This window comes from Oryza glaberrima, chromosome 1 (assembly GCF_000147395.1).
Source record: "Oryza glaberrima chromosome 1, OglaRS2, whole genome shotgun sequence".
Taxonomy (NCBI): Eukaryota; Viridiplantae; Streptophyta; class Magnoliopsida; order Poales; family Poaceae; genus Oryza; species Oryza glaberrima.
This window is the reverse complement of record NC_068326.1, coordinates 12,844,378-12,863,989: the sequence shown is the minus strand read 5'-3', so window position 1 is coordinate 12,863,989 and position 19,612 is coordinate 12,844,378. Positions and strand designations below refer to the sequence as shown.

The following is a 19,612-nucleotide window of genomic DNA, read 5'->3' as shown; positions in this document are numbered from 1 at the left end:
GTAAAGATGTACACCTCTGATCAGAGTAAAACCTATTCGAATAGCCGCGCCCTCGGTTATGGGCAAGCCTAGCAATGTACCCAAGTTAGTGTTTTTAATTCTTAAAAACTGCTTAATAACTAAAATGTGGAATGGTTGGCCTGGGTTGGCTTGGGACGAGCTGGGACCCAGGGTCGGGTTGCCAGTTCGGTCTGAATCATCGTAGGCCTTGGGTTAAGGCAGGCTCGTGTGGGTTCACGGCCTTGTTTAATAATATTAAATAGTTCTAGGATCGTGTTTTAAATTTAGCTTTGAGCAACTAAGGGTCTTTTAAATGCTGTTTATTGCAAAACCTAACCCCTATACTATAACTCCATTGTACTCCTTTGCATTTATGCTGCACTTGTGGGTGTGTCTTGTTGAGTACGATGGTTGTACTCAGTCTTGCTCAATTTTTCCCAAACCTAGAAGAGGAGCCCCTGGATGATGAAGGCTTTGGTGTCTAGCTCGTGCCTGCCGTCAAGTGCCTGTGGTCGTCGCCTTAGTCTTCCGCTGTTTTTCGTTGTCTTTGAGTGTGCTGGGCCGTCACTGCCCATGTAATAATTAACTACTTACGCTTCCGCTTATTAAACTCTGAATTGTATCAACTTCTGGTGTACCTTGCCTCCTGGGACAAGGAACAATACACGCACGTAAGGAACGCCCGTTGGGTTATTTCCGGTCGTGACAGACCCGCCGCCAACTGGTGGGAGAATTATTGTGTCGCTCACCGAGATGCCGCTAACATTGTTTGGGTAGAATTTGCGGAAGCTTTTAGAGCTGCTTATGTGCCAGAGAGTATCTATGATATCAAGAGGGAAGAATTCAACAATCTCAAGCAAGGAAACTCTAGCATCAACGAGTACCTTAGCAAGTTCAACCACTTGGCCCGTTATGCCACAGATGAAGTAGATATTGACAAGAAGAAGATCAGAAAGTTCCTGAAAGGAATGAATGTGGGAATTAAGCTGCAACTTGTTGCTCATGTTTTCCCCACATTCCAGGACATGGTTAATAGGGCTTTAATAGTCGAAGATACTAGGAAGGAAGTGGAGATCTTTCGTAAGCGCAAGATGGCTCAGACCGGATTCCAGTCTCATGGTGGTCCGCGCCCTAGGACCAACTCATCGCCTCAGTTTCGCCAGCCAGCCCCAAAACAGAATTGTGGATTCCCTACTCGCTCAGTTCCTCCTCGCTCAACTGCCCCAGCGCCGCCAAGAGCCTATAGTGGCAACACAGGAGGAAGTAACCCAACCACTTTCAACACTTAGCCAAGGAATCCCCAGAATACAGCAGGAAATGGGTGTTTCCGCTGTGGAGAAGTTGGACACTTTGCTAGGGAATGCCCCCAGAAGAAAGGCCCCGTTGTTTCAGGAGCCTCTAACATCAGTACTGCCAGAGCACCTGCATCAGGACAAGTGAGAACCACTACCCAGGCTAGTGGTCAGGCCTCTCGTACTACTCCAACCTTCGGACGAGGCCGCGTCAACCACGTTCAGGCAGAATCAGCTTGGGAAGCTTCAGATGTTGTGATAGGTACGTTCCTTGTTAATAATGTACCTGCTGTTGTCTTATTTGATTCGGGAGCTTCGCATACTTTCATTTCTCGAGCTTTTGTTGAACAACATGGTTTGGATACTTAGGTTCTAAGGGTACCTATAATCATTCACTCCCCTGGAAAGGAGACTAGATCTGATCTAGCATGCCCAAAGGTTAACCTAGTTATAGAAGGGGTTAACTTTATGGCTACTCCCATTATCCTAGAGTCGCATGGTTTGGACTTGATTCTAGGCATGGATTGGTTAGCTAAGTATAAGGGTCAGATAAATTGTGCCACAAGGACTATCACTGTGTGGACCAACTGGAAATGAAGTAAAGTTTACTCCGTCTAAGAACCATAGAGATCAGCCCATGCTGAATAGCATTAAAGCCATCCCTTTGGAAGAAGTGCCTGTAGTCAATGAATATCCAGATGTCTTCCCAGATGAATTACCTAGAATGCCACCAGATAGAGAGATAGAGTTCTCCATAGAACTTGCACCCGGTACAGCTCCAATAGCTAAGAGACCCTATAGAATGGCAGCTAATGAATTGGCTGAAGTTAAAAGACAGATCGAGGAATTGGAAGCAAGTGGTTTTGTTTGACCCAGTACGTCACCATGGGGAGCTCCAGTGCTCCTAGTTGAAAAGAAGGATAAAACAAAGAGAATGAGTGTGGATTATAGAGCCTTAAACGAAACAACTATCAAGAACAAGTATCCGTTACCTCGGATTGATGACCTATTTGACCAATTGCAAGGAGCCTCAGTCTTCTCTAAAATTGATTTAAGGTCAGGATATCACCAGTTGAAGATCAGACCTGAAGACATACCGAAGACAGCCTTTTCAACTCGATATGGATTATATGAGTATACAGTCATGTCCTTTTGACTCACAAATGCTCCAGCCTTCTTTATGAATCTCATGAACAAAGTGTTTATGGAGTACCTCGACAAGTTTGTCGTAGTGTTCATAGATGACATTCTTATCTATTCAAAAGACGAGGAAACGCATGCAGAACATTTGCGGTTGGTATTGGCAAAGTTAAGAGAACATCAGTTGTATGCAAAATATTCCAAGTGTGAATTTTGGCTTGACCGAGTCGAGTTCCTAGGCCATGTCATTTCATCTCGTGGAGTAGAAGTGGATCCAGGAAAAGTAAGAGATGTACTCTCATGGAAGTCTCCGACCACAGTTACCGAGATCAGAAGTTTTCTTGGTTTAGCAAGATACTATGGAAGATTTATCGAGGGATTCTCAAAAATCGCCAAACCCATGACAGAACTGCTAAAGAAGGAAAAGAAATTTGATTGGACAGAATCATGTGAAAAGAGTTTTCAAGAACTAAAGAAAAGACTAACAACTTCCCCAGTTCTAATCCTTCCCGACATAAGAAAAGATTTCGAAGTTTATTGTGATGCATCCATACAAAGTTTAGGAAGTGTGCTTATGCAAGAAGGAAAAGTTGTTGCATATGCCTCACGGCAGTTAAGGCCGCATGAAATGAATTACCCCACCCATGATCTCGAATTAGCTGCAGTTGTTCATGCCCTCAAGATATGGAGACATTACTTGATTGGTAACAGATTTGAAGTGTACACTGATCATAAGAGTCTAAAGTATATCTTTACTCAGACGGAGCTCAACCTTAGACCAAGAAGATGGCTTGAGTTAATCAAGGATTATGACGTTGGAATACATTATCATCCCGAAAAGGCAAACGTCGTTGCAGATGCCCTAAGTTGGAAGGTGCACTGTAATGCTCTTGTGACCTCACCCCATCATCCAGAGTTGTGTAAAAAATTGGAAAAAGCTAAGAATAAACATGGTTAAGCCAGGAACTTTAGCCACCCTAGTGGTTCAACCAACTCTAGAGGATCAAATCCGTGAAGCCCAAGAAGGCGATGAAGAAATTATGAATATCAAGGAATTAATAAAGAAAGAAAAAGCCTCAGAATACTCCGTGGATGACAGAGGAATTGTTTGGTTTGGAAAGCGTATTTGCGTGCCCAACAAAAAGGAGATAAGAAATTTGATACTTCAAGAAGCTCATGAGTCTGCTTATTCTATCCATCCAGGAAGTACCAAGATGTACCAGGATATCAAGAGTCATTTTTGGTGGTCCGGAATGAAGCAAGATATTGCCGAGTATGTCGCCCTTTGTGATATATGTCAACGAGCAAAAGCTGAACATCAGAAGCTAGCAGGGTTACTACAACCATTGCAGATTCCGGAATGGAAGTGGGAAGAAATAGGAATGGACTTCATAACAGGATTTCCAAAGACATCTTCGGGTTATGATTCCATTTGGGTAATCGTGGATCGACTAACTAAGGTTGCCCACTTTATTCCTGTAAAGACTACATATTCTGGCAAGAAATTAGCAGAGTTGTATATGACAAATGTGATTTGCCGACATGGTGTCCCAAAGAACATAGTGTCAGATAGAGGTACCCAATTCACCTCCCATTTCTGGAAGAAGTTATATGAAGCCATGGGCACCAATCTCAACTTCAGTACAGCTTACCACCCTCAGACTGATGGACAGACAGAAAGAGTGAATCAGATTCTGGAAGACATGTTAAGAGCTTGTGCATTGGATTTTGCCGGTACTTGAGATTTATGCCTACCCTATGCAGAATTCTCCTATAACAACAGCTATCAAGCAAGCATACAGATGGCCCCGAATGAAGCTTTGTATGGACGTAAGTGTCGAACTCTGCTCTATTGGACGGACGTCGGAGAAAAGAAAATTTTTGGGCCAGATATTCTGAAGGAAGCAGAAGAACAAGTGAAAGTAATCAAAGAACGTTTGAGAGTAGCTCAGTCAAGACAGAAAAATTATGCAGACAATCGTCGAAGAGTTTTGGAGTTTATAGTTGGAGATCATGTATATCTACGAGTGTCGCCTCTACGTGGAATGAAAAGATTTGGAATGGCAGGAAAGTTAGCACCACGTTTTATCGGACCCTATCCTATTTCTGCACGTCGTGGAGAAGTTGCCTATCAATTAGAGTTACCTGCAGAACTCGCCGGTGTGCACAACGTGTTTCATGTGTCTCAGTTGAAGAAATGTCTTCGTGTGCCAGAAGAGTAAGTTCCACTAGAGATAATAAATGTGCAAGAAAATCTGACCTGCGAGGAACGACCAATTCAGATTTTGGACGAAAAGGAACGATGCACTAGACGAAAGACAATCAAGTTTTTCAAGGTTCAGTGGAGTAATCATTCAGAAGAGGAAGCTACTTGGGAACAAGAGGATCACCTTCGAGCTGAGCACCCGGAGTTGTTCGCGTAGTCGAGGAATCTTGGGACGAGATTCTTTTAAGGGGGGTAGGTTTGTAGCACCCATATTTTTATGTGCTTTTATTTAAAATCTTGTCATTTAAAATTTGGAGTTAAATTTGGATCTTATTGTTTTTGTGCCAAATTAGATCTCAATCCTCTCCTAGAAATTTCCTTCAAATACATGTGATACCCTAGGTCCAATTCAAATTCAAATCCATTGAAATCTCCTCAAAATTCAAACTCTACAAATCTCTTGAAAATTGTGAAAGCTCACTGTTCGAATTGGGCCTCCTTCTCTCTTTTCTCTCCCAGGCCCAACTCCCCTCCATCCCTCCTCTCTTCAGCTCCCCGAGCAAGCCGGCCCAACTCGGCCCACTACTGTTTATATCCTTCCTCAGGCCAGCCAGCTCACGCACGCCAGATGTTCGACGAAATGTTCACCTAGCGTCGCACCACTTTTGCCTCGTGCCCGAGCCGCATTGCACCGAGCCACCCTCCCGTGCACTGTGCGTCGTGCCGAGACCACCTCCGCACCAAGCCAATGCTCGCGCTGCACCAAAACTGAAGCCGCGTCGCGCCAAGCCCGACCTCGCTCCGGTTTCTCTCCGGGAGACACGGAGCCACGTCGACCCGCGTCACCCCCATCCCATCGCCGTCCACTCCATCCATTGCGTCGCCGTCCCATCGCCCGTCGCGTCAACGCCAACCAATAACGGCCGCCACCTTACCCTTCGTCACCCCTAACCCTAGGCCGAGTCATCCTCTTATTCGATCGTCTTTGCTTATCCGTTCTCGTTTACTTTGACACGGAGGAGCTTATCCGCTAAGCCGCGGCTGCATCTCTCCCTCTCTCTCGCGTTCCATCGCCACCGTCGTTCCCTAGCCCTACTAGGGATGGCAATGGGTCGGGTCGGGCACAGGCAGAGCAAAACCATGCCCGGCCCGAGACCCACGTGCCCATGCCCGACCCACGCCCGCAAAGCCTATCGGGCAAAATCCCATGCCCGTGCCCATGCCCGTCGGGCACGGGCATGCCCGATGGGAATCCAGCTTGCGCCGCTGCGTCGCCAACCACCGCCGCGCCGCCGGCCGCCACCCATGTGCAGCCGCGTCGCTGGCCGCAGACCACCCGCGCCGCCCGTGAAGTAGAGGGAGCAAGGAGGCAGAGCGATGGTGGAGGAGGAGGCCGGCGGTGACGAGGAAGCGGAGGAGGCGAGGAGGCGGAGCTCGACGGCGGCCTCCGTGTGACGACGTGGAGTCCTCCAAGCCGCCGCTGTCGCCTTGAGCAGCCGTCGTCGCCCTCAGAGCCGCCGCCGCCGCCGTTGCCCTTAGAGCCGCCGTCGTCGCCCTTAGAACCACCGCCATCGCCTTGAGTCGCCGCCGCCCGGAGTTGTCACCCAGGCGCCAGCCGCCAGCCGCCGTCGCCTTGAAGTTGAAGGGGATCTGGGAATGGGGATATTAGGTTAGGGTTTGGTTGTTAGTTGGTTGTATATATGTAATGGGCCAAATGGGCTAATATGAAGGAGAATGAAAATAAAGAGATGGCCCAAGAATCAATACTAATACTTATATCGGGTCGGGCAAGGATTATCCACGGGTAAAATTTGCTACCCAGTTCTTGCCCACTAAACTTTTGGGTTTCGGGCGGGCGTGCCCATGGACAAAACTTTATACCCATGCCCGTGCCCATCGGGTAGGGTATCCGCGGAGACCCAGACCCGTGGGTAAAATTGCCATCCCTAAGCCCTACCGCTCGATTCCCGGCCATAGCCGCCGTCGGCCGTGCGTCATCCATGTTGCATCGCTACCAAACCTGCTCTCCGTGCGTCGTATCGCATCGCGTCGCGCCATCACCGTCGCCGTCCATCCTCGGTCTTGTGCGTCGCTTCACATCACGTCGCCACCGGTGCGTGACACCACTCCGTCGCGTCGCCGTCCTCTCCACCTGGGAATCCCACCCTAGTCGCTAGCCAGCTACCCCCGGAGCTCCGCGTCTAGACCGCCAGATCGACACCGTGTCGCCCGCTTATAAAAGGAGGCAAACCCGAGCTCTAATTCCTTCACACCATCGCCATCAATCTCTTCTCTCTCTCCTCTTCCACTCTCTCGTTTTGCTCTCTATTGCCGTCAGCCAGAGCCGCCGTGCTCCACCTTCTAGCGCCGCCGTCGCCGGCGGAGCTCCGCCGGGAGCCGCCACCGCCTTCCTCGGCCGCCGGTCGCCTCGCCGCGTCCCGTCGCCGCGGCGCGTCGTCGTGCTGCACCAAGCCGGCCGAAGCAGAGCGAGGAGGAAGAAGAAGCCGAGCTGAGCCAAGTCTTCCAGCGCCGCCGTCGCCGGCGGAGACTCGCCGGGGTCCGCCGCCACCTCCCTCGACTGCCGGTCGCCTCGCCGCATCCCGTCACCGCGGCGCGTCGTTGTCCTGCACCCAGGCTGAGTCGAGTAGGCGAGAGGAGGAAGAAGACTCCCTCCTCAACCACTGACAGCCGGGCCCCAGCCCCTTTTTCCTTCCATGCATAGCTGACAGGTGGGCCGCCTCCCTTTGCTGTTAGTCTAGCGGAATATTCCAACGGAATATTCCCTTGCCGTCCAATGAATAAAATCCCAAAAAATCTTTTATCCTTTGAAAATCCATAGAAAATCAACCGTAACTCCGATTGACCCCGTTCAAGTTCCTATTTTTTTCTAAATTGAGATCTACACAGTGGTACCATTGTTTCTCTGATTTGAGCTAGTTTTATTGCCTTTTCTCAATTAGTTTCGCTTTTCGCGTTTAGAGCCCGAGTACGAGGAAGCTCCGGACGCCGCTTTCAAGGGAGAAGTCCCCAACCCTGTGCAAGGCAAGCCTCTTTGATCACATTGCCCCTATATTTGCAATGATATGTTGTTTGAAAAATGCATTGCTTAGTATACACGAATAACATGTTTAAGCCTCGGATCGTTTATACGACCGACGGACTAACCAAGTAGTTGCACTTATATTACATAGGTTGATGTTCCATACATTTGATAGCTCCACAAATATTTACGCCGGTATCGTTACACGATTACCGAGGTAGTTCCGCTTAGCCATGCTTACGTTGTTGCCGTGTGGGAAACTTGGGTTATTCCACATACATGTTTAAAAATCCGGTATGTTGTACCGAGGAGTTGTGAAATAAAATGTGTTGTGAAAGTAGTGATGATGCGGAGTCATGCCTTTGTGGTTTGGCTACATATTACCGTTAAGGACCGATTCCTTTGGGAAATCCATCCAAACACGTTACAGTGCGACCACACGGGTATTTATGGGATGCCTCTGGCTAAGTAAATTGTTATCACATGGGAGTTGGTGTGCCAATGGTTGTGGAATGCTGAGGATGAGCAGACGAAGTGTTACACATTTTTGCCCATCATGGGTGTCTTTTTGCCTCTATTGTGGCGTGTACCGGTAGGAGTAGGAGGCATCCTCGGTATTTCCTGAGTGGATGACGGCTGTCATTGCCTGATACTCGGCTATGGATCTTAGCCCAACTAGGTGACATGCGATTTTCATGGGTTAGCCTTGGAAAGGCCTTATCACGAACTTTCGTTGCCGACGGGTAAACGATGTCAGTTTCGTGTCGTGTGGGTAAAGCGTGCAACCTCTGCAGAGATCAATGAACTGTTCGAACAGCCGTGCCCACGGTCAAGGGCGAGTGTAAGGTGTTTCTCATAGCGCAGATTTGTTTGAAAAATGTTTGTGAAGAAGTGATTATTGGGAAGGGTAACGTTGCCAGAGACCGCTTGTGTGGCAGACGGCTAACCTGGGTGGTTAGGAACGGGTCTGTGTGGTTAGGGCCATGATGATGGCATTGTTGTGCTGAGATATCTGTGTGGACTATGTGTTGTGAGAAGAAGCTAATAGAGGAAACAAATTAATTGTTGTTCGTTAATCGTGACAAGTTGTTGCAAAGCAACTTGTGGAATGGGTCGAGGCGTGAGCCTCCTCCCGACAACTAAAACTTGACTCACTCAGTAGGAGTTTTGTGAAATAAACCACTTTGCCAAAAAGGCAGCTTTCGCAAATAAAACCTTACCCTCCTTGTTTAAAGCCAAACATGTCATTCTTTCCCCTGGCTTGCTGAGTACGTTAAGTACTCACCCTTGCCCCTTATAATAATATATAGAGTATGAAGATGAAGACGTCGACCCGACTGCCGAGGAGTATCTCCAGGAGCAAGCCGAGTATGATGTCTTCTAGATGTTTCGTGCCTAGCCCTAAGCCTCGCCTGTGGAATAAGTTAGTTTCCTAGGTTCTTTGCCTAGTGCATAGTCGCTTAGTTCTCCGCGCTGTTCACTTCTGCACCGTCGTTTTTATGGTTTTCTTTAATGTTGTGTTGCTCATCTATGGACCTGTCCATGATGGCAATTTATGTAAGGACTACTACCCAGTGATATAATCAAGCAGTTTACTTTGATTCCACATTTATTCTTGTGTACCAGCTAGTGTATCCTAGAATTGGTACTATATCACAGGTAATGTATAACACCCTGGTGTGAGTTAGTTGTGTTAATGGCTAATGAATGTCGGGGCGTTACAAAACTATTCTAAACTTTTGAGGGGATATCCACTCGTTATTTGCATGTCACTCAAATGATTATGAAATTTTTTTAATAAGATGTATTAACATGTGATATATCACTTAATAAACATTTAAAACCAAATTTAACTTCTATATGTCACAATGAAAAAAATCAAATTTAACTACCAATATACGTTAATTAGCCATAATTTAATTTATTTATTTTAGATCTATAATAGTTGAATTTTAACTTACATGTATATCACATACTAATTAATATATATATATATATATATATTAAATTTATTTTATAATTATTTGGGTGACACGTAAACAATGAGCAGATAATCCTTGAGAGTTTAAAATTCCTCTCATAAAACATGCGTGCGCCGTGGTGGTGGTCGTCTGTGGCACCGTCGGTTGGGAATCGGATCCTCTAACTTCGGTCTTCCCTGACGTTACTCTGCAGTCACTCTGATCTACCGTCTAGCAGCAATCCAACGACTCAGCTCGCAGATGCCTCGCGTGGTGCTCCCTGCTCGGTGCTGGCTCGGCTCTCCTGCCCAAGGCTCGGCTTGCTCGCTGTTTTGGGGAGACAGCAGGACGCGCGAACGGCGAGAGCTGCGCCCGGCACTGGGAATTGCATCTCTAAACAACAGATCATTTTGTGCATCTATGAACTTGCAACAATCAGCATTACTTTTTATTCAATTCCAAGAAAATTTACAACACAATGTCAATCTGTATACAGGTTCAAACGAAAAAGAAAAATGAAATGAAGCTGGAAACGCTAGTGTTACAATCATGGTGCAGTCATAACATAAAACGTGAACAGCTAGCCAAAGCAGAACTAGAATTCTACAATGTCTGAAGTCAGCTGCCCCTCCTTGCTTGAAGCTGCTGATCCATGACACCATCTTGTCCAGAATCATCTGTAACAAAAGTCTGTCCCTTGTTTACCATTCCGTCGATGAATTTTGCGAAGTTGGGATAGTTCTGAATCTTTTGATCAATTTAGGATTCTTGCAACATTTCTTCGGTGGAAGTCAAAAAAATGAGTGCAGTACATTTCCTGTGATTGAGAAAGACACAAAAATATGAGTGCAGTCATATAGTTTGAATCAGAGAAAACTACAGGTCACAAGTAGAAGCAACAAACGTAGGCAATCAATCTGAAATGATTCAGTAAGCAGTACATTGCTGCAAACAGGGCAAGAGGTTGGCGTCCTGAGCTTGGCGAGCGCGTCGGCCACCGCGGCCACGAGGCACCTGAGCCTGTGCAGCTGCGCCGCCGCCTCCTTCCTCCCTCGCTGCAACCGCTGCCCTAGCCTTGCTTGCCCGCGGGAGCCCGCCCGCCGCCGATGGAGCCGCCGCCCAACCTCGCCTTCAACCCCCGACCTGCTGCGTGCCGCTCCGCCCTCCCTCGTTCCAGCCGCTGCCCGATCCCTGCTCGCCCGTGGGAGCTCGCCCGCCGCCGTAAAGGAATCGGATCCGTGCGCCCGCCACCGCCGCCTCCGCCGTCACGGACGCAGCGAGCAGTAAGCAGGAGAAGAGGATAGGGGAAGAGGAAGCGAGCCATCATGCAGGAGCCACGAGCGAGTTCTGTCAAAAAAAAACGTGAGTGAGCCGAGCCAGCGCCGGGCAAGGAGCACCACGCGAGGCATCTGCGAGCTGAGTTGTTGGATTGCTGCTGGACGGTAGATTAGGATGACTGCAGAGTAACGTGAGGGAAGGCTGAAGTCAGAGGATCCGATTCCGTGGGATGGGGGTGCATGCATGCGCGCGGCGCAACGGACGCGAACATGGGGCGACGACAAACCGTTGAAAGAAACATAACTGTACCTTCGGTTTTCTGGACCTCAAAATGAGACGGTACGTACATTAACCACCTGTACGTATGTCATTGTCATGTGTACTTTTCAAGGGAAATCAAGCGCATTGAACATCGAACAAACAGGACGGACCATTCACTCATTTCATTAGTTAATTTCGCAAACGCTACTCGATCATTATTTCTTATTCCAACTTGTAATTAACGGCAAGGAAAAAGAAGTTGAAGAAGTGGATGATGACGACGGCCGGCATGCGGCTGCGATCGATATGATATGGCCAGCTAGACGGTGGGGTAGAACGGTGAGACAGCGAGACCGCAGGTGCCATACGGCTGCAGGACGTCCTTCTCCAGCAGGATGTAGCCCTGCTGCCCCCACGTCTTTCCCCACGAGTTCTTGGCCAGCCAGTACTTCTTCCCCGACGCGCCGTCCTGGCAGTAACCCACCAGCGTCACCGCGTGGTTGGACGACGCCCCGCACGGCCCCGGGAACACCCCGGACTTGTAGAACTGGAACGCCGGCCCGCTCGCGTCGATGTACACCGTCACCGGCTGCCTCGCCACCGCCGTCGCCAGCTGCCGCTCGTCGTTGGGCGGCACGGCGCGGTACCCGCCGATGCTCGCCGCGTGGTTGAACAGCATGTCGTCCACGCGGCACTTCCCCTGGAACCCCTCGTACCGGTAGTCGCTCTCCGCCGTGATGCCGCCCTTGGACGCCACCAGCTCGAACGCCCGGTCCGTGTGCCCGCCGCCGCACCCGTTGCTGTTGGTGTCGCAGTCCACCAGCTCCTGCTCCGACAGCGGCGTCAGCTGCCCCGTCCTGATCTTCGTCAGCCCCTCGATCGCCGCCACCGCCGCGAACGCCCAGCAAGATCCTGCATGCATCCTTCCGTGAGTGCGTGACGGTGAGCAACAGATAGCTAGCGCCATATATATACAGTGGGTTGCCGGCGACGGCGAGCTACTTACCGCAGGCGCCTTGGTCCTTGACGCCGGTGACGGCGCCCCTGAACCTCCAGTCGATGCAGCAGGGCGTCCAGATGGGGTCGACGGGGTGGGGCGCCTCCTTGGGGTGCGGCGGCTTGGCGCCGGTGTAGGTGGCGACGAACTCGTCGTTGGTGAGGTCGGCGAACTGGTTGATCCCCACGGCGGAGTCGTACGTGACCTGCGGCTTGTAGCCGCGGATGAAGTGGACGTTGTCGCGGAAGATGCCGAAGCGGTGCTCCTTCTCGCCGTGGCACTTGTACGTCTTGCCGAACTTGGCCATCCACTCCTCGAACATCTGCATCGTCACGCCGTCATCGCTGCCGTTGTTGTAGTAGGCGCTCGCCGCCATTGCCTGCAAAGCCATCAACGTGCACACAAGCAGTACTATGCTAGTCATCGGACGCGAAGGCGCCATCATCTCAAGTGTTGTCAGTTCTAAGCTGCAACACAATATTGTTTTCTCTTTGTCAAGTTTGATACTTTGATCTTTTTAGTGTTTAGACTGGATGCTGCTAGATGTCGAGATTGTGATGAAGTGTTGTGGAAGATCCCAGGCTTTATATAAGCTTAGCTAGCACCTAGCAGAGGGGTTTGTCTTACTAGTAATAGCAATGAGTAGCAGAGTAGGTTAGGAGATGGACCAAGTGAGTGATTGTAATAGCAGTTGATAGCTGTTTCATCGATCCTCTGATAATTGTTTACAAAACTGCATCAATCGATCAGTAGTTGTTGCAGGAAACATATTAGGAGTATTAATTAATCTACTTGCACATCATGCATGGAATGAGTTAGTTTCATTCTGACTTGACTGTTTAGAGCCCACCGTGATGTTCAGTTTAGTACTGATTAATCTTGACAACAGTTCACAAACAAATCATTTGACATGCACGTTCCAACGACCATGATTTCCCCTTGACATGTTCAGCCGGAATAATGCTCTTCCGATAATGATTCATGAAACAATCCACGGTTTTTCTTCGTCGTTTGATCGTTTCTGACGACCAAGCTATACTGTCACGGTGCACACTGCATATGCTTTTCGCCTTTCCGGCAATTTGCATGTAAACAAAATACATAAATTAATGAATTTTATATGATTTGTATATTGTCAAATAAATGAAAATTGCACACCACTACGCAACGTTTGATACTTCCCCACGCTAAATGTTGGGATCGAGTATAAGCACAGTCTGCTTACGTAAACACCGTGGCATATGGAGTAGTATTAATTACTTAGTCGATCAGATGACGATCAGTCGGGCAGGTAGTTGGTGAAAACGCACGCGACCAATTCGTTCAAAAAATCGTCGTACATTGGGTCTCTCTCGGATAAGGGCTGGCATATGCATGCATATATTCTTATTTAGTATGGTTTCAGCTTCCAAATCACCAATCGATCGGTACTCGGTAGCCAGCAAACAATGCAATTAGTGTTTAAACCGTTAATCTGATTAATTACAAGCTGCACGCTCCATATGATGTCTAGCAATTTTAATTGGTTGGCAACTACTGTATCGACGTTGACGACAACAATTAATTGTGCGAATCCCACTGGAGTTGGATACCCACTGGCAAGCAGCTGGTTTGACACAGTATGCATGATCAGTAGACGGATCGATGCATTTACGCGGTCGATCGATTTTGTCGCAGATTTAGTCATCATCCAATAGGGAATCAAATTGATATGATCATTATTTTCGCCTAGTTGATCGGTGATGGGTACAAGATAACAGAAATTTAAGGGAAAATTAGTTAATCATAGTACTGCAAGTAGCAATACGATAATGGTACACAAAGTACAATCTTACGCACTATGTACAGCGTGTACTTAGGACCGCGATTGAGTAGGTTTGAAATTAATTAGATATATAGTGATGGAAAAGTCTGACACAAATTCTCTGAACTATATATTCGCTCTCTTTGGTTTGAAAGGTTCGGTCTCAGTCTCGCCTACACACTGTCAGTGCAAATGACTTGCACAACATCGTTCGAGCCAGCTAGCGAGATGTTTGTCAGGTCAGGAAAATAGTTCTCAAATTCCACTAGTCACTGGTAGTTATTAGTACCTAACAACAGTACTGGTTGTTGTGATGTCTCGCTCTGTATTGCAAAAAAAAAAAAGCTTAATTACCTAACAAATTACCAAATGAAAATGCCTTTACACAAAAACACTCCAGTGGCAATCTATGGAGCTGAAGAAGTTCTAATTGTACACTTGCACAGACAGAACTTTACACACAGGCCATGCTGTCATGTATTGACGCGTACATTATTATTTTCAGTGTAGTAGAACATTGAAGTCGATCATTGCTAATTATCGTGAGGACCTTTAGTGATCCTCAAGTATAATGCTAGCCTTGATCATTGCTAGTTTTAAAATTCTGAAAAAAAAATTCCGAAATTTCGGATCAATCGATCGCCGCCCCAATCCCCCGTCATCCCCAATCTCCCCAATAGGAAACTATTTCAACCAATTTTTTTTGGAATTTTTCTTTTTTGGATTTAGCAAAATTTATTTCAATTTGACCAAATATATTTAAGAGTTCAAATTATTTCAGGCCGAAATTATAGCAATATCTCATTTTTTTATGTTATCGATGCCTCGATAGGATAAGGATAGGATTAGGAAAACCGATATATTAAGCCCTGATCATAGGTGATGTGCGTGTGTTTTTCAAGCATGGATGCAATTGAAGAATTAAAAAATAAGGATGTGCACCGTTGAGAGAAAACGGTTTGGTCACTAGTTTTTTTAACCCCCTCAACCTCAAGCACATGGTTTGTTGCAAACTACTAAAATAATAAGCATTCTTATATTCGGCAACCAAGATTTGGTTTCAACAAAATATTCAGCAACCAAGATATACGGGGATCTAGTTTATCCACGCCATATGCTGAACAGACCCATGCATCCTTCAACTAAAATGATTTATCAATCGTTACATGACTAAAATCATAAGCTTGCTAAATTATGACCATGTTGGGTATAGGATCTTATGGTTGTTGTTGAATCCTTCGGAAGCATTTTAATATCGAAGGAAGTGTTCAATCTTTTTGAGGGAAAAGGAAGTGTTCAATCTGCCAATGACAAGTTCACAACAAGGATGCTTCCTAGGAAAGGAGAAAATTGAAATGAGAGTTTCAAAGACATTGTACCTTTTGTGATATTTCCTGAAAACATGAATGGAAAATGTCACTCCATATGAACTAAAGACGCTCATTCCTTTGCTCCAAACAACACTAGTTGGTAGCAACTTAGCATAAAATTCATTTATTTTTTTTAGTGCACTGACCAAACATCCTCGCCTACTCTTGCATACACAACACACAACTACTCCCAAGTCTCAAGTCACAACTCACAAGAAGGCAACTACTCCTAGCTAGTAAGCATCAATGCATGGTCAAGAAGTCTATATAAACCTTGCTATGTAAGCATGTTTTCCACACAAGAAAAAGCATAAGCTACACGCACTAAGTACAGACAAGAGATCGACAAACATAATCTAATTAATCAAAATGGTTTCTTCCAAGCCTCTCCTGCTTGGGCTTCTCCTGTCCATCACTTGCCTCTTGCAGGTCCTACTGGCGGCGGCGAACCCTCAGCCGCCGCCGCCGCCGTCGTGCGACAAGTCCGACAAGGAGCTGAGGTTCATGTTCTCGCAGTGGATGGCCAAGTACGCCAAGCACTACTCGTGCCCGGAGGAGCAGGAGAAGAGGTACCAGGTGTGGAAGGGCAACACCAACTTCATCGGCGCCTTCCGCAGCCAGACGCAGCTCTCCTCCGGCGTTGGCGCCTTCGCGCCGCAGACCATCACGGACTCCGTCGTCGGCATGAACAGGTTCGGCGACCTCACCTCCACCGAGTTCGTCCAGCAGTTCACCGGGTTCAACGCCTCCGGATTCCACTCTCCTCCGCCGACCCCGATCTCGCCCCACTCCTGGCAGCCGTGCTGCGTCGACTGGCGCTCCAGCGGCGCCGTCACCGGCGTCAAGTTCCAAGGCAATTGCGGTAAGCTACATCGACTTGCTCTCTGTCGTCTCTGCTAGCTCCGGCCAATTAATGCATTGCTGATTTGTTGGTTGGGTTGGAAACAATGGCAGCGTCGTGCTGGGCGTTCGCGTCCGCGGCGGCCATCGAGGGCCTGCACAAGATCAAGACCGGCGAGCTGGTGTCGCTGTCGGAGCAGGTGATGGTGGACTGCGACACCGGGAGCTTCGGCTGCAGCGGCGGCCACTCCGACACGGCGCTCAACCTGGTGGCGTCCCGCGGCGGCATCACGTCGGAGGAGAAGTACCCGTACACGGGCGTCCAGGGCAGCTGCGACGTGGGCAAGCTGCTGTTCGACCACTCGGCGTCCGTCTCCGGCTTCGCCGCCGTGCCGCCCAACGACGAGCGGCAGCTGGCGCTTGCCGTGGCGAGGCAGCCGGTGACGGTGTACATCGACGCGAGCGCGCAGGAGTTCCAGTTCTACAAGGGCGGCGTGTACAAGGGCCCCTGCAACCCCGGGAGTGTGAACCACGCCGTCACCATCGTCGGCTACTGCGAGAACTTCGGCGGGGAAAAGTACTGGATCGCCAAGAACTCGTGGAGCAACGACTGGGGCGAGCAGGGCTACGTGTACCTGGCCAAGGACGTGTGGTGGCCCCAGGGCACCTGTGGCCTCGCCACCTCCCCATTCTACCCCACGGTTTAATCCGCGTTCGTGTGCCCGGCTTTGCTTAAGTATACAGTGCTAGTGTCTAATCTGTCCGTGGATGAAGGCTCGGACGGCTGAGATTGATGGACTGTTGATAGTTTCTACCACCTGTTGTGAGAGTGCAATCATGAAAGACAATAAATCAATAATACAAATTCATTCCGCTTTGATTAAATAATGAAGTGGATTCTAGACTCGCTACAGCTGATCCTACCACTTTGAAGATGCTTACATAAGGACCTGTTTGGTTGGTGACTTGAGCATGCACCAGGCCTGAAAATTTTACATGTCTGATATAGGTTTTTTAAGAAGTTCTTAAATGTTACCTGGCTAGGTGCCCTGAAGCTTTGCTAGTTTGGTTTGTACCTGAGAAGGGAAAAAGTGATTTGTATGCGATAATGGGAAAAGTTTAAATAACCCCCTATTTCGTGTCTAACATCCTAAACTTTGAAACCGTACATTCAACCTCTAAACTTTACGATACCGTTTATATAACTCCTTAAGGTGATTTTGCATAGTGTTTTTATCTCTACTATTATAAAAATTGAAAATATTTTTACCAGTATTTTGGTACGTCATCCGTATTTGAGTTGGTTTTTAAGTTCGTTCGCTTTTGGAAATACAGATTCGTGTTTGAGTCGGATTTTAAGTTCGTTTGCTTTTGGAAAAACAAAAGGAATCGTATAAGAAATCTCTTTAAAAAAACTCACATGCTAACTTGAGATGAAAGTCGGACTCCTAATTGCGTCTCATAATTTTCTAAAAAAAATATCCAAGTGAATTCCCATAGTAAATATCTTCCTGCTAAACCGTATAACAATAATAAGATTAAAATAGCATTCAACCGTTGCAACGCACGGATATTTTTTTCTAGTCCAATTTATATATAAGTTGAATGAGTTTGATCATGTGACATATAAATTGGACATATATATTAAAATCTTGACTTAAATCTTTATTTTTACTCCTTATTACCTCTCACTTACAAACAATTCCTAACATAATAATAATATATAATAGTAGTATGATATCACTGTATATGCATAAATTAATGACTAACAACCAATAATATACAAATATGTTATATTAGTTATTCAAAGCTGTTCATTTAAGCTTCCAAAATATGCAAAACTTCCATCCAAAATCATCTTAGGGGTAATATGCATGGTATAGCAAAGTTCACGGAATTGGATATCCGTTTTAAAGTTCAGAGTGCTAGATGGATTTCCATCCAAAGTTTAGGAGAATATTCGGAATCTTTCCTACTATAATAATTACTAGTAAGTCAAGTGTTGACAGAGACGACATACATTTCGACGAGACTGCTTGGCACTTACCTTTTCCGTTTACCCTTATAATTTATCCCATAATATAAGAGATTTGTGATCCCTAGACAAAACTTTATTTCCCATCTATCAACTCTTGCACTAGTTTATTCTCCATCTATCAAATCTTCTACTATTTTATTTTCCTATCTATCATAATTTGTGCTGTGACATGTCCTTTTGCTACTTTCTTAACTAGTAATATGTCCGTGCTAAATGCTACGGTGCAAATCTATTTGTCTTTATTTTTTAAAAAAAAAATTATGTTACCAAAAAAAATATTTTTATACGATCAGTGCATTTGAACTTTAATTAAATTCATATCGTACATTAAATATATTTCATGTAAAGTGCAGTACTATAATATTACGTGGGCACAATAAAATTTTACAAGACTTAATTACATATAATTTACCATATAATCTATAGCTAATATAAATATTTGTATTTTTCCGGTCGTCACATCCTTTTCACCCGCGATTTTTCGTCCATCGTCCCTCACAGGAGTCGAGTCCGATTCCTTCAAAAAAAAAATCCCCCATCTTGATCCCCAAATATTTTCACCCACGTCACTTCTTCGTCCGTCGTTCGTCACCGCGCCTACAATGCCGGTGTCCCGATTCAGAAATTTCGCCACTTAGACATAGACTCGAACACGAAACTAAAAGAATCGGACTCTAATTCACCCAAACAAAATCAGCAGACGGATCCATGGGAGAAACCAGGAATCAAGCTCTAATCCACCCTAATAAAATCAGCATAGGGATCCATGAGGAACTCCAATCCACCCAATAAAATTTGTCCGTCACACCACCCCCAAATCCCATCCCAATCGGAATTCAGTCAACCCCTCCTCCCCCCTCCAAAAAAAATCCCAATTGGAATCCAATCACACAAATAAAATTGGAATAGCGGTGCATCCACGAATCATGTGCATCAAGCAAATCCACCAGTTGCAGATCGATGCTAACCACTTCTAGATCGAAGGAGTGGCGTGGTGTAATATCCTGAAAATGTGTCATCTCAGTCATGTTGCCAAGCGAAATTGCACCTTCCTAGCTGTCACTTCGTAGACTCCTCAAAGACCATGTTCAACTTCATCTACCGTCTTAAATTTGACTTAATCTAATCCATGGCTAGATAACCCACATCATCACCAACACTACAAGAGATCTTATGATAGATGACACTTCATTTAAGTCACTAACATTGAATTTTTCGTCACATTTCGTAATCTGTGATGCTCGCGTGACGAAAATTCATTCGTCACCTATCAGGCGTCTCTAATGGCATTCTATGACGAAACCTTTTTTTTTGTCATTAATATAGTGACGATCCTTCCGTCGTCATAACTTTATGACGCTCAAATTCGTCATTATCTAGCTAAA

The 19,612-nt window shown here is 46.6% G+C and overlaps 2 protein-coding genes across 2 annotated transcripts; one reads left to right on the top strand and one right to left on the bottom strand.

Annotated features, from left to right (window-relative positions):
* Positions 1-11,322: 11,322 nt before the first annotated feature.
* LOC127757521 (ervatamin-B-like) lies at positions 11,323-12,743 on the bottom strand. Its single transcript, XM_052283049.1, has 2 exons — positions 12,185-12,743; positions 11,323-12,090 (listed from the first exon to the last, which is right to left on the bottom strand). The coding sequence occupies exons 1-2, from the start codon at positions 12,618-12,620 to the stop codon at positions 11,498-11,500; spliced, it is 1,029 nt and encodes a 342-aa protein (XP_052139009.1). The 5' UTR covers positions 12,621-12,743; the 3' UTR covers positions 11,323-11,497.
* A 2,915-nt stretch (positions 12,744-15,658) lies between these two features.
* On the top strand, positions 15,659-17,089 carry LOC127757264 (ervatamin-B-like). The gene is made up of 2 exons (XM_052282759.1): positions 15,659-16,211; positions 16,304-17,089. The coding sequence occupies exons 1-2, from the start codon at positions 15,719-15,721 to the stop codon at positions 16,894-16,896; spliced, it is 1,086 nt and encodes a 361-aa protein (XP_052138719.1). The 5' UTR covers positions 15,659-15,718; the 3' UTR covers positions 16,897-17,089.
* Positions 17,090-19,612: the final 2,523 nt, after the last annotated feature.

What these genes read in the sequence shown, in the direction of transcription:
- LOC127757521 (XM_052283049.1), bottom strand. Translation starts at nt 12,620, where the DNA reads ATGATGGCGCCTTCGCGTCCGATGACTAGCATAGTACTGCTTGTGTGC. An exon ending in CAAGGACCAAGGCGCCTGCG is followed by an intron (nt 12,091 to 12,184) that starts GTAAGTAGCTCG and finishes GGATGCATGCAG; the next exon opens with GATCTTGCTGGGCGTTCGCG.
- LOC127757264 (XM_052282759.1), top strand. Translation starts at nt 15,719, where the DNA reads ATGGTTTCTTCCAAGCCTCTCCTGCTTGGGCTTCTCCTGTCCATCACT. An exon ending in CAAGTTCCAAGGCAATTGCG is followed by an intron (nt 16,212 to 16,303) that starts GTAAGCTACATC and finishes AAACAATGGCAG; the next exon opens with CGTCGTGCTGGGCGTTCGCG.